We start from the raw sequence: 19,693 nt of genomic DNA, 5'->3' as shown, positions 1-19,693 counted from the left end.
ATGGTAAAGCTGCTTGTCAGCTGTGAGTTCTTCCCGGGAACCGGATGTGGCTCCCCACCCTCAATCCCAGCAACTGGCAAAGGTGAAGGCAAGGCTAACATTCCTCTCAAAATAAAATATTTAAAAGTAAACAGAATTTGAGACCAAGATATAGTTATCATTCATCATAGTGAAGACAAATGCAAATAGTGAAACAATTTGGGGTCAAGAGGTTAAAGTCCTGCAATAAACCACTGTTGATAAATTGGAAAAATGTGTGTCTGTATATTCATATATATAGGGGTAAGGAAAGATGCCTCCATAACCAACATTTTCCAAAGAGAGAACTCAAAGGGAGATGTACAGCAATGGGGTCATTTAAGAATTCTGTTTTCATCTTGGTCCTTCACCTTCTGGAAGGGGCCCTGAGTGAGTCACTCATTCAGCTGAATAATAATGGCTATGAAGGCATTGTCATTGCAATTGACCCTAATGTCCCAGAAGATGAAACACTCATCCAACATATAGAGGTAAGTCTGAAATGGTAACTATTCATGCTGTTTTGAAAAATTAAGCATAATATATTGATAGAGCAAACATGAGTTCTCTAATTCCAACTGTGTGACACTGGAAAGTTTTTTTTAAATATCTGTGGTTGCATTTCTTCAGCTATAAAACGGAAATAATAACACAACCATTATGATTCTTCTGAGGGTGGAGATAATATATGCAATACATATAATTCAGAGCTTGATATACTGTTGGCACTTACTAAATGATATCTCTGCTTCTTGGCTATAGATGACTTCATTGAAAATTATTTAGTTCTACACCAAGGCAGAGCCAACTATATTTGGCAGATATTATGAAATGTGCAGAGGGTAATTCCTTTGTCTGATTTTACCATTGGTTCCTATCAGAGTCTCCTTTTATTCTCCTGATTAAAGCCTCCTTTCCCCGTGATTCTAATATAGGAGTCCAAGATGCAAATCTTAATCTCTGACTTAAGAACAAACCTGACCCTTCCAATGGGAGGAAATCTTACATTTTGCCAGGCCCAACACAAGGTGTCTTCTCAGGGCTGCTGAGCAGCCTCATTTCACCTGTTGCTTCTTGTGTAGGGGAAGGAAAAATTAGGGAAGAGGACTCTTCCTGTCCACATAGAGGCATCTAACTGTTGTAAGATGGAGGGACTAGAGAGGTTTTGTACAACAGCAAACAGCAAAGAATAAGAAGGAAAAGTCTTATAAAAGCCAAGCCTGAAAAGTGACTGTAGCTCACCCAGAGGTAGTACTGTATAATGGGCAAAAGTACTGGTCTACAAAATGGGGAAAATAATAAATATTTTCCTCACAGGACTTTGTGAGGATTATCAATGCACACGTATAAGGGAAGTTGGATGAAGGGTATATGGGAACTCTATACGTTTTTTGCATGTCTCATCTGTAAGTCTAAAATTTTCTCAAAAACTTAGAAGACCTTTAAAAATGTATGCAGAATGCCTGGTACATATTAAGAGCTCAACAAATGGTAGGCAATTCATCAGTCCCCAGGTCTCCTTTTAATCTTAGATGGAAAGGGCTCATCATTTCTTACCCAGCCAAAAGGACTGAGACTTGTTTCTGGGAAAAGTTCCTCTGTGTAAACTCAGAAGCTAATAGTACAAGGGCCCCAAGGGTTGCCTCAAAAGGTTTCTTGCTCTGAACAAGTGAGAACCCAGAAAGAGGAGTTAGGGGAGAGAACTATCTCAACCACCAGAGGAGTTTGGGGTTAGCAAAGTGCAGTGATTGAAGAGGAGGGGAAGTTCACCTGTTCAAACCAGAAGACCATCAGATATTATTGCTATCAGTGAAAGGGAAATCCATGCCTTTTGAAATCTCTAAACAATCAGAAACATTAGGTGAGTCTTTGGTTATCTCTAGTAAGAAGATCAAACCAGTCAATCTTAGGGAAATTAACCAGGAAATTAACCCTGAATACTCACTGGAAGGACTGATGCTAAAGGTGAAGCGCCAGTGTTTTGTTCATCTGATGGGAACTGACGACTCATTGGAAAAGTCCTTGATGGTGGGAAAGATTGAGGGCAGAAGGAGAAAAAGGCATCGGAGGAGGAGATGACTGGATGCTATCATGTCCAATGCAATGGATATGAACTTGGGCAAACTTTGGGAGATGGTAAGGAACAGGGAGGCCTGGCATGCTGCAGTCCATGGGGTCTCAAAGAGTCAGATATGACTGGTCAACTGAACAACAAACTTAGAAATAGCATTAGCAAAAATGAAGCAGCCACTGGAGCAACAGACAAGGAAAGTTGGGAGAAAAGTGTGACCAGCATGTTTCTGTCTCTGGCTGGACAGTGAGCAGTCCTCAGGAACATATGAAAGGAGCCACAAATGCCTTATCTCTAATGACAATGGTAATTTGTATTTATTCGGTGCTTTGGCCATCTGAGGAGAAGAACTGACTCATTTGAAAAGACCCTGATGCTGGGAAAGATTAAGGGCAGGAGGAGAAGGGGATGACAGAGGATGAGATGGCTGGATGGCATCACCGACTCAACGGACATGAGTTTGAGTAAACTCTGGGAGTTGGTGATGGACAGGGAAGCCTGGCGTGCTGCAGTCCGTGGGGTCGCTAAGAGTCGGACATGACTGAGCAACTGAGCTGAACTGAGAGAAAAAGCAAAAGGACATTCACTTCACTCTCTGAGGGTTCCTCCTGAGAAATACACTTCTCACTATTATTATTCAGTTGGTTTTCTGGTATGGTCCTAAACGAGTTGGGTATGAGAGAAGTTGGTTTCCGCAGTTACCTTGTCACAGGAACACTTTTAAGGACAACAGTGTGCTCAAGAGTCCCTGGGTAGTTAATAAAAGCGAGTCCCTGTTTGATGTTTCAGACCTGCGGTCAAGGGACCTCACTGTGGGCTTTGCCACCTTGCTGATCATCCCTCAGTTCTCTGCATTTTGGGGAGACTCTCCCCTTGGCGTCCTTGTGTGAGCAGAACCCTCTAAGTCAGCTCTTAAATACCTGCTTCAGCAGGGCCGTCCGGAAGGTACTCCACTCAACACCGGCAGGTGGCGCTGCAGCAGCTCCCCGACTCTGGCCTATACTGCGGGGCGGTGCGAGCGCTCTGCATAAACGGGGGGGGGGGTCAAGCTCTCTCCCGCTCGCGCCCCCTTAACACACGCACAGTGGGAGTAGTTGGGGTCTCCTCAATGCAGGGGAGCCCACGCACCTCCTGTCTTGGCACTCCTGGGCAGTTTGCCCCTCATCGTAACCTCTTCACATTCACTCATTTGTTCGTTAATCCAACGAACGTTTATTTACAGAGCATTCACATTATGTCAGGTACCAGGAATTCGGTGGTCAACAGTATATTATCCCTGTTCTTCAGGAATTACCAGTGCTTCATATAAATTTCGTCCTTAATGTTCTTCAAACCTCAAAATCTCAACTATTTGGATATGAGGTCACTTTCTCAAAATATGAAACAGATGTCGAAGATTCCTCCTTAATGTTTCTAATAAAACATAGCTGCTGCTGCTGCTAAGTCACTTCAGTCGTGTCCGACTCTGTGCGACCCCATAGATGGCAGCCCACCAGGCTCCCCCGTCCCTGGGATTCCCCAGGCAAGAACAATGGAGTGGGTTGCCATTGCCTTCTCCAATGCATGAAAGTGAAAAGTGAAAGGGAAGTCGCTCAGTCGTGTCCGACTCTTCGCGACCCCATGGACTGCAGCCTACCAGGCTCCTCCATCCTTGGGATTTTCCAGGCGAGAGTACTGGAGTGGGTTGCCATTGCCTTCTCCAAATAAAACATAGAAGACAAGACATTTCATGCTGCTTAGTTATCTTCCTAGGAGACACTGAACATTTACATTTCACAAGTTAAATTGTAATATGATATTCGAACGTAGGAAGTTTTATACCTATTTTTCAACTTTTTGGTGATACTGATTCAATATTTTTATTTAAAAAGTGATGCAATATTAAATTTTCCTAGCAGTTGTTCAAAATCTGGCTTTTTTGGTAAAAGGAGAAGCAAATCGTTTTGAGAGCTTTTTTTAAACTGGCAAGGCAACTATTATCATTACCATTTGAAAAGACAGAAACTGAGGCTCAGAGAGATAAATTCCCCTAGTTTATCCCCAAGAAGTAGCAAAACAGGATTTACTCCTGCATCAATACAGAAGTACTATTTTCCCAAATAGTGATGCACTGTCTCTGCTTCTAAGGCCACCCCTAGAATTAGATGTCTAGGCATCAATGTCTCACCTCTCTGGTCTGTTCCAGTAAGGACTCTCCTCCAGCAATGATCTCTTTTTTCCCCTCTTGAATTATATGCTTTGTTTTTTTTTCCCCACTAGCACATACATATGTTATAATAGTTCCCATTCAAAACAAAACAAACCTCCCTTGCCCAAAATCTTCCTTCAACTACTGCTTCATTTCTTGATTTCCTTTTAATTTGTAGAAACATTTCTTGACCTGCTGTTTTCATTGCCTCTGCTTCATCACCTCCCACCCTATTGAATTCACTCATATAGAGCTGTCATCTCCATTCCACAAAATGGCTCACTCAGGTTGCCAAATTCATTGCTCAGTTTTTAGTCCTCATCTTCCCTGATTGCTCAGCAGCGTTTAATTCTGATGGCCACTCTCTCCTTCTTGAAATGCTCTCCCATGCCTCCCGATCTCCTTCCCCTGCACCGGCTGCTCCTTCTGAGTTTCCTTTGCTGGCTCTTCCTCTTCCCACTTCTGAATGCTCAGTCTTCAATCTTCTTTCCTCTGTCTACACCCATTTTTGCATTTTTCAATGATTTTCAGCCCTAATAGTCCCAATTTCCCTTTCTATAATAAATATCTTGTAATATCCCTTCTACTATCTTGTCATGATGCATTTCAGGGAAACAGGCATTTATAATTTAACACTGCAGCTCTTTTTCTTTAGGGAAATAAAGTTAGGCATAATTTGAAAAGAGATTATATACTTATGCCACTTCGTTGTATCTAGTACTTAGTATTATACTAAAAACAAACACTATCATAACATTTGGGCTTCCCTGGTAGCTCCGTGGTTAAGAATCCGCCTATCAATGTAGGAGACTAGGATTTGATCCCTGGGTCAGGAAGATCCCCTGGAGAAGGAAATAGCAACCCACTCCAGTATTCTCGCCTGGAGAATACCATGGACAGAGGAGCCTGACCTTGCTACATTCCATAGGGTCACAAAGAGTCAGATACGACTTAGCAACTAAACAACAACAATATAATTATTACAGGAGGTGTTGAAGTTGTATTTATTTTAATTTGAGTTTCTTTTCACTACTACTTGGTGTGAGATGTTGAGACTAATACTCTCTAATTCTCAGTTTCTCCTTTAAAGGTTCATTGATCTTTAAAGGATCGTATGAAATGAAACTAAGAGCTAATATTTAATAAGCATTTGTGCTAAGTAAACATGGTTCCAAATGCTTTCTTGACTTCATTTGATCCTCACAACAACCTTATGGGCTGCTCTCTGTAATATTTTCCATCTTATAAATGGGGAAACTGAGGCTCAAGAGCAGTTTAGGACATTTCTTTTTTCTCTTTGGTCACACCAGGTGGCTTGTGGGATCCTAGTCCCCCAGCCAGGGATGGAACCCAGTCCCCAGCAGTGAAAGTGCCGACTCCTAACCTTTGGATCACCAGGGAATTCTCTCAGGGAAATTTCTGATGTCCCACCATAAGTGGTGAGCCAGGATTAGTGCCTGCTTCTGAAGTCTTCATTGTCAACTATTATACTGTGACACAGAGCATGCAGTAAAAATATCAAAAAAAGCTAGCTACTATTATTAACAAAATAATCTCCTTTTCTTAGCTCAATAAGCCAGTTTCTGGAAATGTGAAATACAATTATAAATTGGAATAATTGGTGATTTCATCTTTTTTTCTGTCATTAAGCATGCTTCTTTATATTTTATTCTCCACCCCCCAGGATATGGTGACCGATGCATCTCCATATCTGTTTGAGGCTACAGAAAAAAGATTCTACTTCAAAAATGTTGCCATTTTGATTCCTGAAAATTGGAAAACAAAACCTGAATATGTGAAACCCAAACTTGAGACCTACAAAAATGTAAGAATATTAACTTCTTTTTTCAAATTTAGTTTTATTTTGTGACTTAGATTCTTTTATCAAAATATTCTAGAATCAAATAAAATTGTTTCAGTAGAGTCTGCTGTGAATAAGGTCAGTTTATTTGCTGAAATTTTGTAATGATGAAAAATTTTTCTTAAATTTCAGGCTGATGTTCTGGTTACTGAACCTAATCCACCAGGTAACGATGGACCTTATACTGAGCAGATGGGAGGTTGTGGAGAAAAGGGTGATAGAATTTATCTCACTCCTGACTTCCTAGCTGGAAAAAAGTTGCCTCAGTATGGACCACAAGGTATGGGTAGAGATGAAATATTCTGCTATGTAATAATTTAATAATTTTATTATGTTGCAGATAGATCAACAATAGCATTATCTTTCTGAATAAGAACATAAAAGCCAAATAGACTATTATAGCCTGCTTTTTTCACATAAAACAGATTCAGAATAGTGCATTTTTCAGTTAGAGATTTATTTTATTCATATCCTGCAAATATATGTGTATAAATGTAATATTTTTAATTTTCAGATACTCAGTTATCAGATAATAACTCTGATTAAATAGTTTAATTAATGTGATGTTAGGTTCCTATGGTTCTGTGGGAAGACACCTGAACAAATTAAATCTCCTGTCTTCAATTCAGGTATGGCCAAAACATATGGCAGACACATAATGTTTTCAGACTTTAATGTGCGTTCAGATTATAAATGGATTGTTAAAATGATTTTGATTCAGTAGGTGTGGGGTAGGACTCAAGGATCTGCATTTTAACAGGCTCCCAGGTGATGCTGATACTGCCTGACCTTGGACCACACTTTGAGTACCAGACAGAATAGCCTTGATGTTCAGCTCTGACAGATATCTGACTAAAGAAAAAAAGTCAACATTTCCTTCACAAAATATCATTTATCATTTTCATATGAACCAAACAGAGCAATCTTGGGATAAAATATTAAAAGAAATCAGCAGTGGTATATATACAATATGTACTTTTCAAGGATAATCAAGTGTGATTAATATTAACTAATTAGGTTAACTAATAACTAGGTTTCTTTATTATCTTAAAAATATTAGAACCACTACAATATTGTAAAGTAATTAGCCTCCAACTAATAAAAACAAATGAAAAAAAAATATTAGAACCATTTTAATTTTTTTCCTTTAAATAGGCAAGGCAGAGAAAACAAGCAAACAAAAGAGCGTTGCTGCCTGTATGTCCCACCCCAAACACACTAGAGCACTTTTACAGACCTTAACAGAGAGGATTGTCTAACCAACACACCTCTTTTACAACATCTCCATAACGGAAACAGAAAATTCCCAACTGTATGGCTCAATAACTATGTGTTGACTTGATTTACTTACCAATTGATTGATTTACTTATCAGCTTAAGCTGTTCCTTCCCACTCCTGAGCCCACTCCAGTCATCAAGATCACCTTATACAATGCCATTCCTTTATACTCTCTCCTTTTTGTATCCTGACTCCATGACTACTCCTTCACAATCTCCCCTATCTTTAAGAGGCCATCAGTTATTCCTCAGCGCCTAGAGCAACCTAAAATCCTTAATGTGAGATACCAGGGCTTACTAAACATGCACCTCCTCGCTTAATCCTCCGAATTCAGCCTACCTTGGAATTTACATTTCAGAAAAACTGACCGGTACATAGGTCACTAATATTCATCCAAATATAACAAATTTACTAAGTACCAATTAAGTTCTAGATTAATTAAGTTCTAGACAATATGGGCCAAGACATGACAAGGAAGTCATGGTACCTGTTTTCATGGAGATGAGAGTCTATAGTGAGAGACTGGCAAATAAACAATGACAATATAACATGACAAATGCCATAATGGAATATAATGAAAGTGAAAAAGGAGGGGTACCTGAACTAGTTTGAGGATGTCAGAGAAGGCTTCTATCTGGATATAAGCTTAATTTTGAAAGAAGAGTAGGAGTTATCTCCCAGTCAGAGATAGGGAGGTTGTATTCCAAGCAGAGGGAAAATATGTAAAAATGATCAGAGATGAGCAAGAATATGGTGTGACTCTCGAAACTAAAAGGGGTTCAGGAATCCATTGTCATTATGGAGTTCTTGAAGTGGGTGGAGAACAGCAAGAAATATGGCTGCCTAGAGGAACAAGGCCTGAATCATCAGGGACCTTGTATGCATGTTGAGAAGTTGAACTTAACCCCTAGCACCAAGGGTAAGTCATTGAAGACTGGAGACATGGAGCCAGCTGGGTGAGTGTCACAGTAGTTCAGGAGTAAGTGGCGATGAGACGGGCAGGGTGAGAATAGGTCAAAGCAAAAAGACAGATGTGCAGTAGGCAGACCTTGAGATCTATCCACATTTGGGTCATTAGGAAGAAGGACCTTCTTGGCTGCCCTAGGTCAGCCTGTGCTGATCTCCATCATTACACTTGCACCCCTAAAGATTTTAGTTATCTAAAATGATGTGTGTCATCTGCTAGACCATGAGATATGTTAGCACAGGGCACTTGTTTTACCTTTGAATGAATTGCTTCCTGGTACTTACTAAGTGCCTAATTAGCACTTGATAATCCAAAATAAGTAGTCATATTTATAGAAATGTACAATTGTCATATCAAATTAAATCTTTACCTTAAAAAAGCAAAGCATAATAATTTTCAGAAGAATCACTTTCTCTGAATTTAAGAGGGTAATTTTGCCATTCTTATTGTAATTAGGTGTTTAAAACATTTTTTCACAGGAAGGGCATTTGTCCATGAATGGGCTCATCTACGATGGGGAGTATTTAATGAGTATAATAATGACCAGAAATTCTACCTATCCAAAAGAAGACTCAAACCAGTAATGTATGTATATTTTGATTAATTTTCCCAAACTGTTTTAAATGGCAACTAATTTTGTCTTGAACTGAATATTTTTAAAATATCAGCCTTTTATCATATTTTCCTCTTTCATTCTTAGTGTCTTCTCTTTCAGCTTCCCATAAAACTACTACTTTTGTTCACTTTACAAGTGCCTTAGATGAGTTCTCTACTCTGCAACTATAAATCATTTGCCTCTTTGTGTGTGTGTGTACAACTAGAAGAAATTCACAGGTTCTACGTTCAGGATCTCCATCTTCCTGTCTCATAATCAGAGACAAAAAGCTTCAGTGCCTTGCAGGTAGAATAGTATCTGTGTGAACTATATCAGAATGAATGGGCCTGAGAGACACTGATGAACTTAGCTGAAAGACAGTCCAAACATTAAAACAAAACAAAATCTCTCCCAGTTGGAATAAAACCCTGTATGGTGTCAGTAGAAAGCAAACCGAATACTTAGAAAGTACCCTGGCAAAAAAAAAAAAAAAAAAAGTACCCTGGCTTCTGTAATTTTATAGGTAAGTTCTTGGAATCAAAAGTTTCAGGGAATAAACTGCTTTTGTACAAATATAAAGGATAGGGAGCTTCCCAATTCATTTTAGACAAGTGGCATAATTCAGATACTAAAACCCGACATATGGGATGCATAAGAATTGTGTAGATACAGCTTTCCAAAAAGATTACAAATAAAAGCATAGTAAGTCACACCTGGACTAATATTATATAGGAATAACAAACACACCAAGGCCAAGAAGGATATCTTCCAGATATCAGAAAATGCTATGATAATAGGTAAGTAATTAATATAGTATATCAAGGAAAAAAGAAAATTATTCCAACAGATTCTGAAAAGGAATTTGATAAGCTTGCACATTTATACCTCAGTTGAAAACAACAGCCTCTTTTAAAAGACTAGAGCTGGGGCAACACCGCTCTTCACTTTTGCTTCTAGTTCTACTCCCATGATGACTCTTTAAGGAGATGCACTCAGCTTTGGTTTGGTTACTGTCTACCCAGCAGTTTCCAAAGGAAGCTGCATGGAATTCAGAACTCTGCCTTGGCTTCCCCTTTCTCCCATAGGAGCATCACTGCTTTCTGCTTTCCCTTTTCTTTATTATACTCAAATTCTGTCATTTGACATTTTCTCTCCTCTTATGTCACTTTAGGTATAAAAAGACACTAAGTACCTCCCAGAGCCATACACAGTCTACCCGATTCCTTTGGCTTGTTCCCTCCACACACTATAGAATCCTACCCCAGTGTCACTCTGTCGATGAGATCATGTTAGGTGAACCTCTCAAATCTCAGCCCACGGATGACATTCAGCCCTGACATCTGCCTTTCCCACTTCTTGCTATGCTTCCAGATAGAAACTGTATTCCCCTTGAGAGAAAAGCTGGTTAGTATATATTCTTTCTAAGGGATATTCTAGAAAGTATCTATACATCATTTTCATCCTTCCACAGATAACATTTTGCAAAACTGACATAATTACCATGTCCTCTTAACAATAAATTTTGTTATAACATACAAATAGTATTTATTGCTTATCTACAAATTCTTTATTACTTCTAAGACTTAGAAACAACTACAGAAATGACAGTACTACCCATAATAGAAGGCTTCCTTAATATGAAGCAGAACATCAATTGAAAGCCAACTGCCTACATAATATTTAACAGGGAATAACTAAACATTCCCAGGAATATGATAAGAATGGGAACTACTAGAAATTATCATTTTTAGAAAGTTGTAGCCAATGCAATAATGTGTTGGGAAGGTTAAAAAAAACAGGGGCTACTAGAAAGAGAGAGAAAAAATTGCTTCTAGGCAGATGATAAAGTGATCCACTTTGAAAGCCTGAAGGGAAAAAGAGAAATTAAAATTGACAAGAGAAGTCAATAAGGCAACCAGATATATTTGAAGAAAACTCTAAGAAATGGGAAAGTTATATCTGAAGAAAACCATCACACAAAGTCCTTCTAAAGAACTTAAAAGAAAATTAAGATTAACTGAGATATTTTTAATTCATAGAATATTTAAATTCAATCAAAATTAATATATAGGTCTTATGAAACTCTAGTCAAAACATTTCTATTTTTACCTCATTTTAAAGACCCTGAGCTTATCCAGTAGATAGCAGCTGCAAACATTTTTTGAAAAAGGATAGTAATAAAGGAAAATTTTCTTGTTGAATTTTAAATATACAATAAAGCTACATTAATTAAAACAATGCAAACTAGTAGACTCGCAATAATTTACTATTTGATATAGCAAGAATTATAAATCCACAAGGAAAGACAAGATTTCTTTAGATGTCAGGACAATTTTTAACTATGTGGGGAAAAAATTAATAGACTCTTTTTCAACTGGATAGACTTATTCAATACAAAAAAATAAAACCATGATGAAAACTAGAAGTATACTAATAAATATCAAATTCCTAAATGGTGAATGTCTTTCTGTGCATTCAAGAGTTGAAAAAAGACATAACTAAAAGAATGATAAATTTGACTACATATAAATTAAAAACTTTATTGCATATAAATCAAACATAAACTAAATTAAAAATAAAAAACAGAAAAATATATTTGCAAATCTTTGAAAAACAGCCTTTTAAAAGCTTAACATTATAACAGATAAAAGAAAACAATAACACCCTAATAGAAAAATAGACACAAGAGAAAATAATCTATATAAAAGAAGAAATAAAAATGGCCAGTAAAAATGTAAAAATGTTAAGACATTAGTAGTCAAAGAGGTGCAGATTTGACAAAAATGATAATCGTTTATTACCTAGTACTAGTGCCTGTCAGTGGGATTGTTGCAGGAAGGGGGACCCCTTCCAGGGTCCGAAACTGGGCTCTTGTTGAACATTTGGAAATGAATTGTCCGAGGAGACGCATGTGCTGACAAAGCAAGAGATTTTATTGGGGAAGGGCACCCGGCTGGAGAGCAGTAGGATAAGGGAACCCAGGAGAACTGCTCTGTCACATGGCTTGCAGTCTCGGGTTTTATGGTGATGGAATTAGTTTCCAGGTTGTCTTTAGCCAATCATTCTGACTCAGAGTCCTTCCTGGTGGTGCACGCCTTGTTCAGCCAAGATGGATGCCAGAGATCCATCCCTTTATAATTTCCCTTTATAATTTATAATTATAATCCCTCCCAGGATTCTGGGAGGTGGTCGGACAGGTGGTGTCTCCTTTTGACCTTTCTTGAGCTCTTCCGGTTGGTGGTGGCTTATTAGTTTCGTGTTCCTTACCAGGACCTCCTGTCATAAAGCAACTCATGCAAATGGTTACTATGATGCCTGGCCAGGGTGGGCGGTTTCAGTTAGTGTGATTCTCCTAACAGGATGAGTGCTGTCATAGATGGTTATCAGAGAAATAAACTAGAATATCCTTCCTGGAAAGCAATTTGATGACACATATCAAATCTCTAAAATTCTTTCCTATTTCTTGATCTACTAATCTTATGTTTAGCAATCCATTTTAAAGGAAATATAGAATGAGCTCTATCAACAGGCTTTAAAATGTTCAAATTTCTGAATCTGACCATTTATTCTGGGTGTCCGTCATAGCAAGCTTGGAAATAGTGTCAAAATGTTATGCACCAATTTCATTTATTCACAGAAGTTTTATTTTTAGCACCGAAAAATTCATGGAGGAAAAAAATTAAGTAAATTAGGCTAAATTCACATTGTAATTTCAAAATGTGAAGTTATTAAAATCACATTTTGAAAGAATGTTATGAATTATAATAATACATTACAACTTAAATGTACTGAAATACTAAGTTTTATAAGATCAGGCAGTAAAGCTATACATAGAATGTTATGCTGATACATAGAGAAGGAAATGCTTTAGTACATTAATAGTTTATCTTTGACAGTGGGATATGATTTTTTCTTCTCTTCTTTATACTCTTCCTAGTTTCCAAATTTCCCATGTTCATATGTTTTTTATATACTCAAAAAATAAGATGTGGGGGAAAAGTACTCCATTCACAATAGTGACAAACTCATAAGCATATAAATAAAAATCTAAAATACCTATATAAACACACAAGAACTATGCAAAAAGTGTATGACATAAACTAGCTGGATCAAAACAAACAAACAAATAAACAAATGTCAGCAAAACTTTCTAGAGAAATGAAAGAAGCTCTTGATTTTCTAGGAATGAGAGGACCAGATTAGGAAGTGCCTTAGGACTTTGATCCTTATTAATTCTTAACAGTGGCTGTAAGACAGCCTTAGCTTTTCTGCTGCATAGAAACACATTCTGATATCATTTTGGGAACCCCTCAGATACTTTCTGATAAACAAAATTACTCTGATGAGAATTTGATAATTTTAATATTTAAGGTGATACATTTATTTCTTAAATTATAAAGGGAAATTATAAACAATGCTGTCTGTAGAAACTGACCAGAGTCCAACACTTTGAAATGATCATTTCACTTAAATATCTAACCTGCAGATGTTCAGAAGATATTATTGGTAAAACTGCAATACAGAAGTGTCAAGGAGGAAGCTGTGTCACTCAACCATGCAAAACTGACAGAAAAACAGGACTGTATGAAGAAGGATGTGAATTCATACCTCAACAGAGTAACAATGATAAGGCTTCCATAATGTACTCACAAAGTATTGATACTGTAAGTGCCATATCCTTTTTCTTCTTTTTTTCTTGACATGAATTTAGTGAGGTTTTTATCCCAGATGATGCAAGAGAGGGTGAAATGTTAGGAAGTCAGGTATCAGTATCAGTATCAGTTCAGTTGCTCAGTCAAGTCCAACTCTTTGCGACCCCATGAACCACAGCACACCAAGCCTCCCTGTCCATCACCAACTCCCGAAGTTTACCCACACTCATGTCCATTGAGTCGGTGATGCCATCCAACCATCTCATCCTCTGTCCTCCCCTTCTCCTCCTGCCGTCAATCTTTCCCAACATCAGGGTCTTTTTAAATGAGTCAGCTCTTCACATGAAGTGGCCAAAATATTGGAATTTCAGCTTCAACATCTGTCCTTCCAATGAACACGCAGGACTGATTTCCTTTAGAATGGACTGGTTGGATCTCCTTGAAGTTCAAAGGACTCTCAAGAGTCTTTTCCAACACCACAGTTCAAAAGCATTAATTCTTCTGGGCAAAGCTTTCTTTGTAGTCCAACTCTCACATCCATACATGACTACTGGAAAAACCATAGCCTTGACTAGACAGACCTTTATTGACAAAGTAATGTCTCTGCTTTTTAATATGCTGTCTAGGTTAGTCATAACTATCCTTCCAAGGAGTATGCATCTTTTAATTTCATGGCTGAAATCACCATCTGCAGGGATTCTGGAGGCCAAAAAATAAAGTCAGCCACTGTTTCCCGTCTATTTCTCATGAAGTGATGGGACTGGATGCCATGATCTTAGTTTTCTGAATGTTGAGCTTTAAGCCAACTTTCTCACTATCCTCTTTCACTTTCATCAAGAGGCTCTTTAGTTCTTCTTCACTTTCTGCCATAAGGGTGGTGTCATTTGCATATCTGAGGTTATTGATATTTCTTCTGGCAATCTTGATTCCAGCTTGTACTTCATCCAGCCCAGCATTTCTCATGATGTATTCTGCATATAGCTTAAATAAGCGGGGTGACAATATACAGCCTTGATGTAGTGCTTTTCCTATTTGGAACCAGTCTGTTGTTCCATGTCCAGTTCTAACTGTTCTTTCCTGACCTGCATACAGGTTTCTCAAGAGGCAGGTCAGGTGGTCTCGTATTCCTATCTCTTTCAAAATTTTCCACAGTTTATTGTGATCCACACAGTCAAAGGCTTTGGCTTAGTCAATAAAGCAGAAATAGATATTTTTCTGGAACTCTCTTGCTTTTTTGATGATCCAGTGAATGTTGGAAATTTGACCTCTAGTTCCTCTGCCTTTTCTAAAACCAGCTTGAACATCTGGAAGTTCACAGTTCACGTATTGCTGACGCCTGGCTTGGAGAATTTTGAGCATTACTTTACTAGCATGTGAGATGAGTTCAACTGTGTGGTAGTTTGAGCATTCTTTGGCATTGCCTTTCTTTGGGATTGGAATGAAAACTGACGTTTTCTAGTCCTGCAGGCCACTGTTGAGTTTTCCAAATTTGCTGACATATTGAATGAAGCACTTTCACAGCATCATCTTTTAGGATTTTAAATATTTCAACTGGAATAGCATCACCTCCACTAGCTTTGTTCATAGTGATACTTCCTAAGGCCCACATGACTTCACATTCCGGGATGTCTGGCTCTAGGTGAGCGATCACACCTTCGTGATTATCTGGGTCATGAAGATCTTTTTTGTACAGTTCTTCTATGTATTCTTGCCACCTCTTCTTAATATCTTCTGCCTTTATCTGTCCTTTATCGAACCCATTTTTGCATGAAATATTCCCTTGGTATCTCTGATTTTCTTGAAGAGATCTCTAGTCTTTACCATTCTGTTGTTTTCCTCTATTTCTTTGCATTGATTGCTGAGGAAGGCTTTCTTATCTCTGCTTGCTATTCTTTGGAACTCTGCATTCAAATGGGAATATATTTCCTTTTCTCCTTTGCTTTTCGCTTCTCTTCTTTTCACAGCTATTTGTAAGGCCTCCTCAGACGGCCATTTTGCTTTTTTGCATTTCTTTTTCTTGGGGCTGGTTGATCCCTGTCTCCTGTACAATGTCACAAACCTCTGTCCATAGTTCATCAGGCACTCTATCTATAAGATCTAGTCTCTTAAATCTATTTCAAGTCAAGTCAAGTCAACAGTGAGCAGCTTTTCTCAGTTGGACAAGACAAGAGAACATAATCAGGAATAAAGTCCTATCTTCCCCAGATCCCTTGCTTAGTTTTGGTTTTTTTGTTTTGATTTTTTTCTTTTTTTTGCCTCTCCATCTTCTCTCTTCCACTAGCTTTTAGTTTAATGGCTTAGAACTACCTCAAATATCCTTAAAGACAGACAAACACAAGAGTTAGTTAAATAAGAAATTCATCCGGGGGGTTAAGGTACTTTTTTGTGTGAGTAATAAGGACATGATCAGTAGTCTTTAACTTTCAGAGATCTTTCAGCCTGCATATTTGTTTTTGGTTGTTAACTAAAATTTTCTTTCTTTTTAAGAATGTTGGTGCCATTAGGGGGTTTGTACATAATTTTAATAGTTTTAAGTAGTTTTAAAATACAGATCTTCCTCCATCCTATTGTAAGTTGAAAATGCATTTAATATACCTCACCTACCAAACATCTTAACTTAGCCCAGCCTGCCTCATGCATCCTCAGAACATTTACCTTAGTTTCTGGGCAAAATCATCTACCATAAAGTCTGTGGTATAATAAGGTGTTGAAAGTGTCCTGTAATTTATTGAATACTGTACGGAAGTAAAAAGACAGAATGGCTGTAAGTATGTTAGTTATTTACCCTCACAATCATCTGGTTCACTAGGAGCTACATACAGCTCAATGCCACTAGCCACCATCACCAGAGAGTATCATACTGCATGCCACAACCCAGGAAAAGATCAAAATTCAAAATTTTAGGTATGGTTTCTACCAAACATGTATTGCTTTTGCACCATAACAAAGTCAAAACATTGCAAGTTGAACCATTGTGAGTCAGCGACCATCTGCATTTCTTAATGATTTTTTAAATGACCAACTGGTCATAAGATACACTTGACAAATTATCTTTATTAATGCCAAACATCAGTTCAGTTCAGCCACTCAGTCATGTCCAACTCTTTGCGACCCCATGAGTTGCAGCACACCAGGCCTCCCTGTCCATCACCAATTCCCAGAGTTTACTCAGACTCATGACCATCGAGTCAGTGATGCCATCCATACAGCAGCAAATTTGCACAAACTAAGGTAAATGCATCAGTTAAGTGACCTGAGTGCAGAATGTCTCTTATCTTCCCAGTCTTTTACACAAAATGTTTTCTTTTTGGAATAAGAGTGTAGTAACTTGCAAGGGTCTATCCATAACAATAAAGTGAAAGTGAATGTTGCTCAGTCATGTCCGACTCTTTGCAATCCCATGGACTGTACAGTTCATGGAATTCTCCAGGCCAGAATACTGGAGTGGGTAACTTTTCCCTTCTCCAGGGGATCTTCCCAACCAGGGATCAAACCCAGGTCCCCGCGTTGCAGGCGGTTTCTTTACCAGCTGAGCCACAAAGGAAGCCCTAACAAAGATAAGTTTTTTAAATGTGGTTTTTGAAATAAATTTTTAAAATGTGGTTCACTAAGGCCATCCTTCAGTCTGGCTTTGTAGTTTATTTCCAGGATAATTCAGAAACTTCCAAAAGGGGGACTAGATTGTTTTAAATTAGTCACAGTTAAAGTTGATGCACAATCAGGTTTGCGAGCCTCTGCTTGGGGTTTACAAAAAGGTATTTCAGTTTCCCTTATTAAAAAGTAGCTATAATGATAATACAGAAAGTGAAACTGTTAATTGCTCAGTTGTGTCTGACTCTTTGCAAATCCATGGACTGTAGCCCACCAGCCTCTTCTGTCCACGGAATTCTCTAGTCAAGAATACTGGAGTGGTTTGCCATTTCCTACTCCAGGGATGATCATATGGAAACACTACCAAAACAATCTGAAAAATACAAATAAAGAGAAAAAGAAATGTTTTCCAGCTAATGATGACTTTCTACATTACTTGAATCCCAGATATTTAGGAGTTTTAATTGAATATAATACTGTAAAGTCACTGAGAGGAAGAATTAGTTTATACCTTTTTTGTGTACTAAGCCTCCTTTTTAAATCCCCCAAATACTAGGGATGTAAAGCTTAAGAAAGGGGAAGACAGTATCATTTACTGGCTGTGTTTGTATTATCCATTGCATATGTACTCCTACAGTTCTTGCCTAACAACTATTGCCATTCTGTAGATTTTAAAAAACCACTGACATACAGATTGGTAAATGTTATTAAAAAAACAAAAACAAACTTAAATCGAGCTTTTATTGTGTGTCAGATATAGGGCTAAGTTTTGACGAAGCAAATTTAATGAGACAGGCTTCTGTGATAGATTAATTTTCATCCATTCAGTAAGTACTCTATAATGTTAAAGGGGCCTTATTGAAATTTCTTATAAGTTACTGTGAGGTCACAAGGTTGAGTGGAAATTCTTTGCAGAAAGGGTATAAAATGAGAAAACATTTTGAAAATAACTTTTGTGGCTGAAACATGAAGGTAGAGCTCGTAAGGCAGAAGATATAGGAAGAACTCCTCGACATAGTGGGAATGGTGAGCAGACATGGAGATATATAAACAGTCTGGCAACTTTGAGCACTTACAGGCTGCAATAGGGAAATTAGAGCCTTGGGATGCACAGCCAGAGTGAGGATAGAGTGAAGTGAAGTAGTCTGGACTGTAGTGTGTGAGCAATGATGAGCCGCAAAAAGATATTAAGTACAGAAATAAGGACTATGTCCCTGGTAGCTGTGGAGTAGAGCAGTATGGAAAAGTCAGATAGGAGACTCCAGTAGTTGAGGGAGGAACCATGAGCGCTTGAATGATGGACATTCCATTGGAGAAGGGAAAAAGATGATGTATTGGGGAGAGAGTGAAATGTATTGATGGTGTTATTCTGTAGAGGAAAGAAGAAAGGAAAACTGTTTCCTGATTTAGGTGACTGAATAGATAGTGGTGACATCAAGTTAGGAAATACTTGGTGATGAAGAGGAGCAGAGTCAAAGGAAAGGTGATGAGTTCAGTTATGAACACCTGAGGTTGAGGATCCTGTGGGACATCCAGCTGGATTTTGGAGACAGCTGGAATGGTGGGTATTGAAAGTTGAAACACAAGGTATTTATAAATCACTGGGAAGTGAGAAAGTGAGCAAGAAGTAAAAGGATGGAGAGAGAAAATGGTACCAGGGGAGAAATGTTGAGATATAGGTGGCTTGAGGATAGTTATGATTGCTTGCAATGACAAATTTGAGAAATAGGAGGGAAGCTAAGAACAGGTAAATAGATTCCTGAGGAGCACAAAGGGTCCAATGAGGTCAAAGACATGTTTTGAGATAGAAGCTCTGAATTTTCATTGTGATTTTCCCCAAGGCAGACTGAGAAGGAGGGCACATAAATGTAAATCTACATTTAAAATATTTTAATCAAATTATTAAAGATTTTAACAAATAGTTTACTGTTATCTGTATCATTTTACTGACAATTTTAGGTGGTTGAATTCTGTAAAGAAAAAAATCATAATAAAGAAGCCCCAAATGAGCAAAACAAGAAATGCAATCTCCGAAGCACATGGGAAGTGATCCAAGATTCAGAGGATTTTAAGACAACAACTCCTATGACAACACAGCCACCCAAGCCCACCTTCTCACTGCTGCAGATCGGACAAAGAATTGTGTGTTTAGTCCTTGATAAGTCTGGAAGCATGACGGTAAGTTCAGTGGGTCTTGGTCTTCTGGATGCTCATCTCATATTTCTATATGATATGATCTAGACCACAACTTGGAGCTGGCTGCGAATAAACACAACCCCAAAGGTCAGAACAGTTACAAGCATAACATTTCCATCAGAAAAGGCCACCTTCACTTTATTCAACAAAAATTCAGCATCAAGTGTCTCATTTGCCAAATAGCTTGCAATTTGTGAGCAAAGATCTGATGAACTATATAGAATTAACCTTTTTTTGTTTTCCTGACAATATGTACATTTATAAAACTACTTCTA

The 19,693-nt window shown here is 38.1% G+C and overlaps 1 protein-coding gene across 1 annotated transcript in view; it reads left to right on the top strand.

The window, feature by feature from the left end:
* Positions 1 to 293: 293 nt before the first annotated feature.
* The window catches only part of CLCA1 (chloride channel accessory 1), a 34,949-nt gene continuing 15,549 nt past the window's right edge, over positions 294 to 19,693 (top strand). Inside the window, exons 1-6 of the mRNA XM_061121480.1 lie at positions 294 to 509; positions 5,962 to 6,102; positions 6,271 to 6,418; positions 8,864 to 8,969; positions 13,466 to 13,643; positions 19,182 to 19,400. Of these exons, the coding sequence (XP_060977463.1) occupies positions 348 to 509; positions 5,962 to 6,102; positions 6,271 to 6,418; positions 8,864 to 8,969; positions 13,466 to 13,643; positions 19,182 to 19,400 (954 nt within the window). The 5' untranslated portion in view covers positions 294 to 347. The remainder of the gene's footprint in view (positions 510 to 5,961; positions 6,103 to 6,270; positions 6,419 to 8,863; positions 8,970 to 13,465; positions 13,644 to 19,181; positions 19,401 to 19,693) is intronic.

This window comes from Dama dama, chromosome 20 (assembly GCF_033118175.1).
Source record: "Dama dama isolate Ldn47 chromosome 20, ASM3311817v1, whole genome shotgun sequence".
NCBI classification, from domain to species: domain Eukaryota; kingdom Metazoa; phylum Chordata; class Mammalia; order Artiodactyla; family Cervidae; genus Dama; species Dama dama.
Note: the sequence above shows the minus strand (reverse complement) of the source record. Positions and strands in the feature narration are given on the sequence as shown.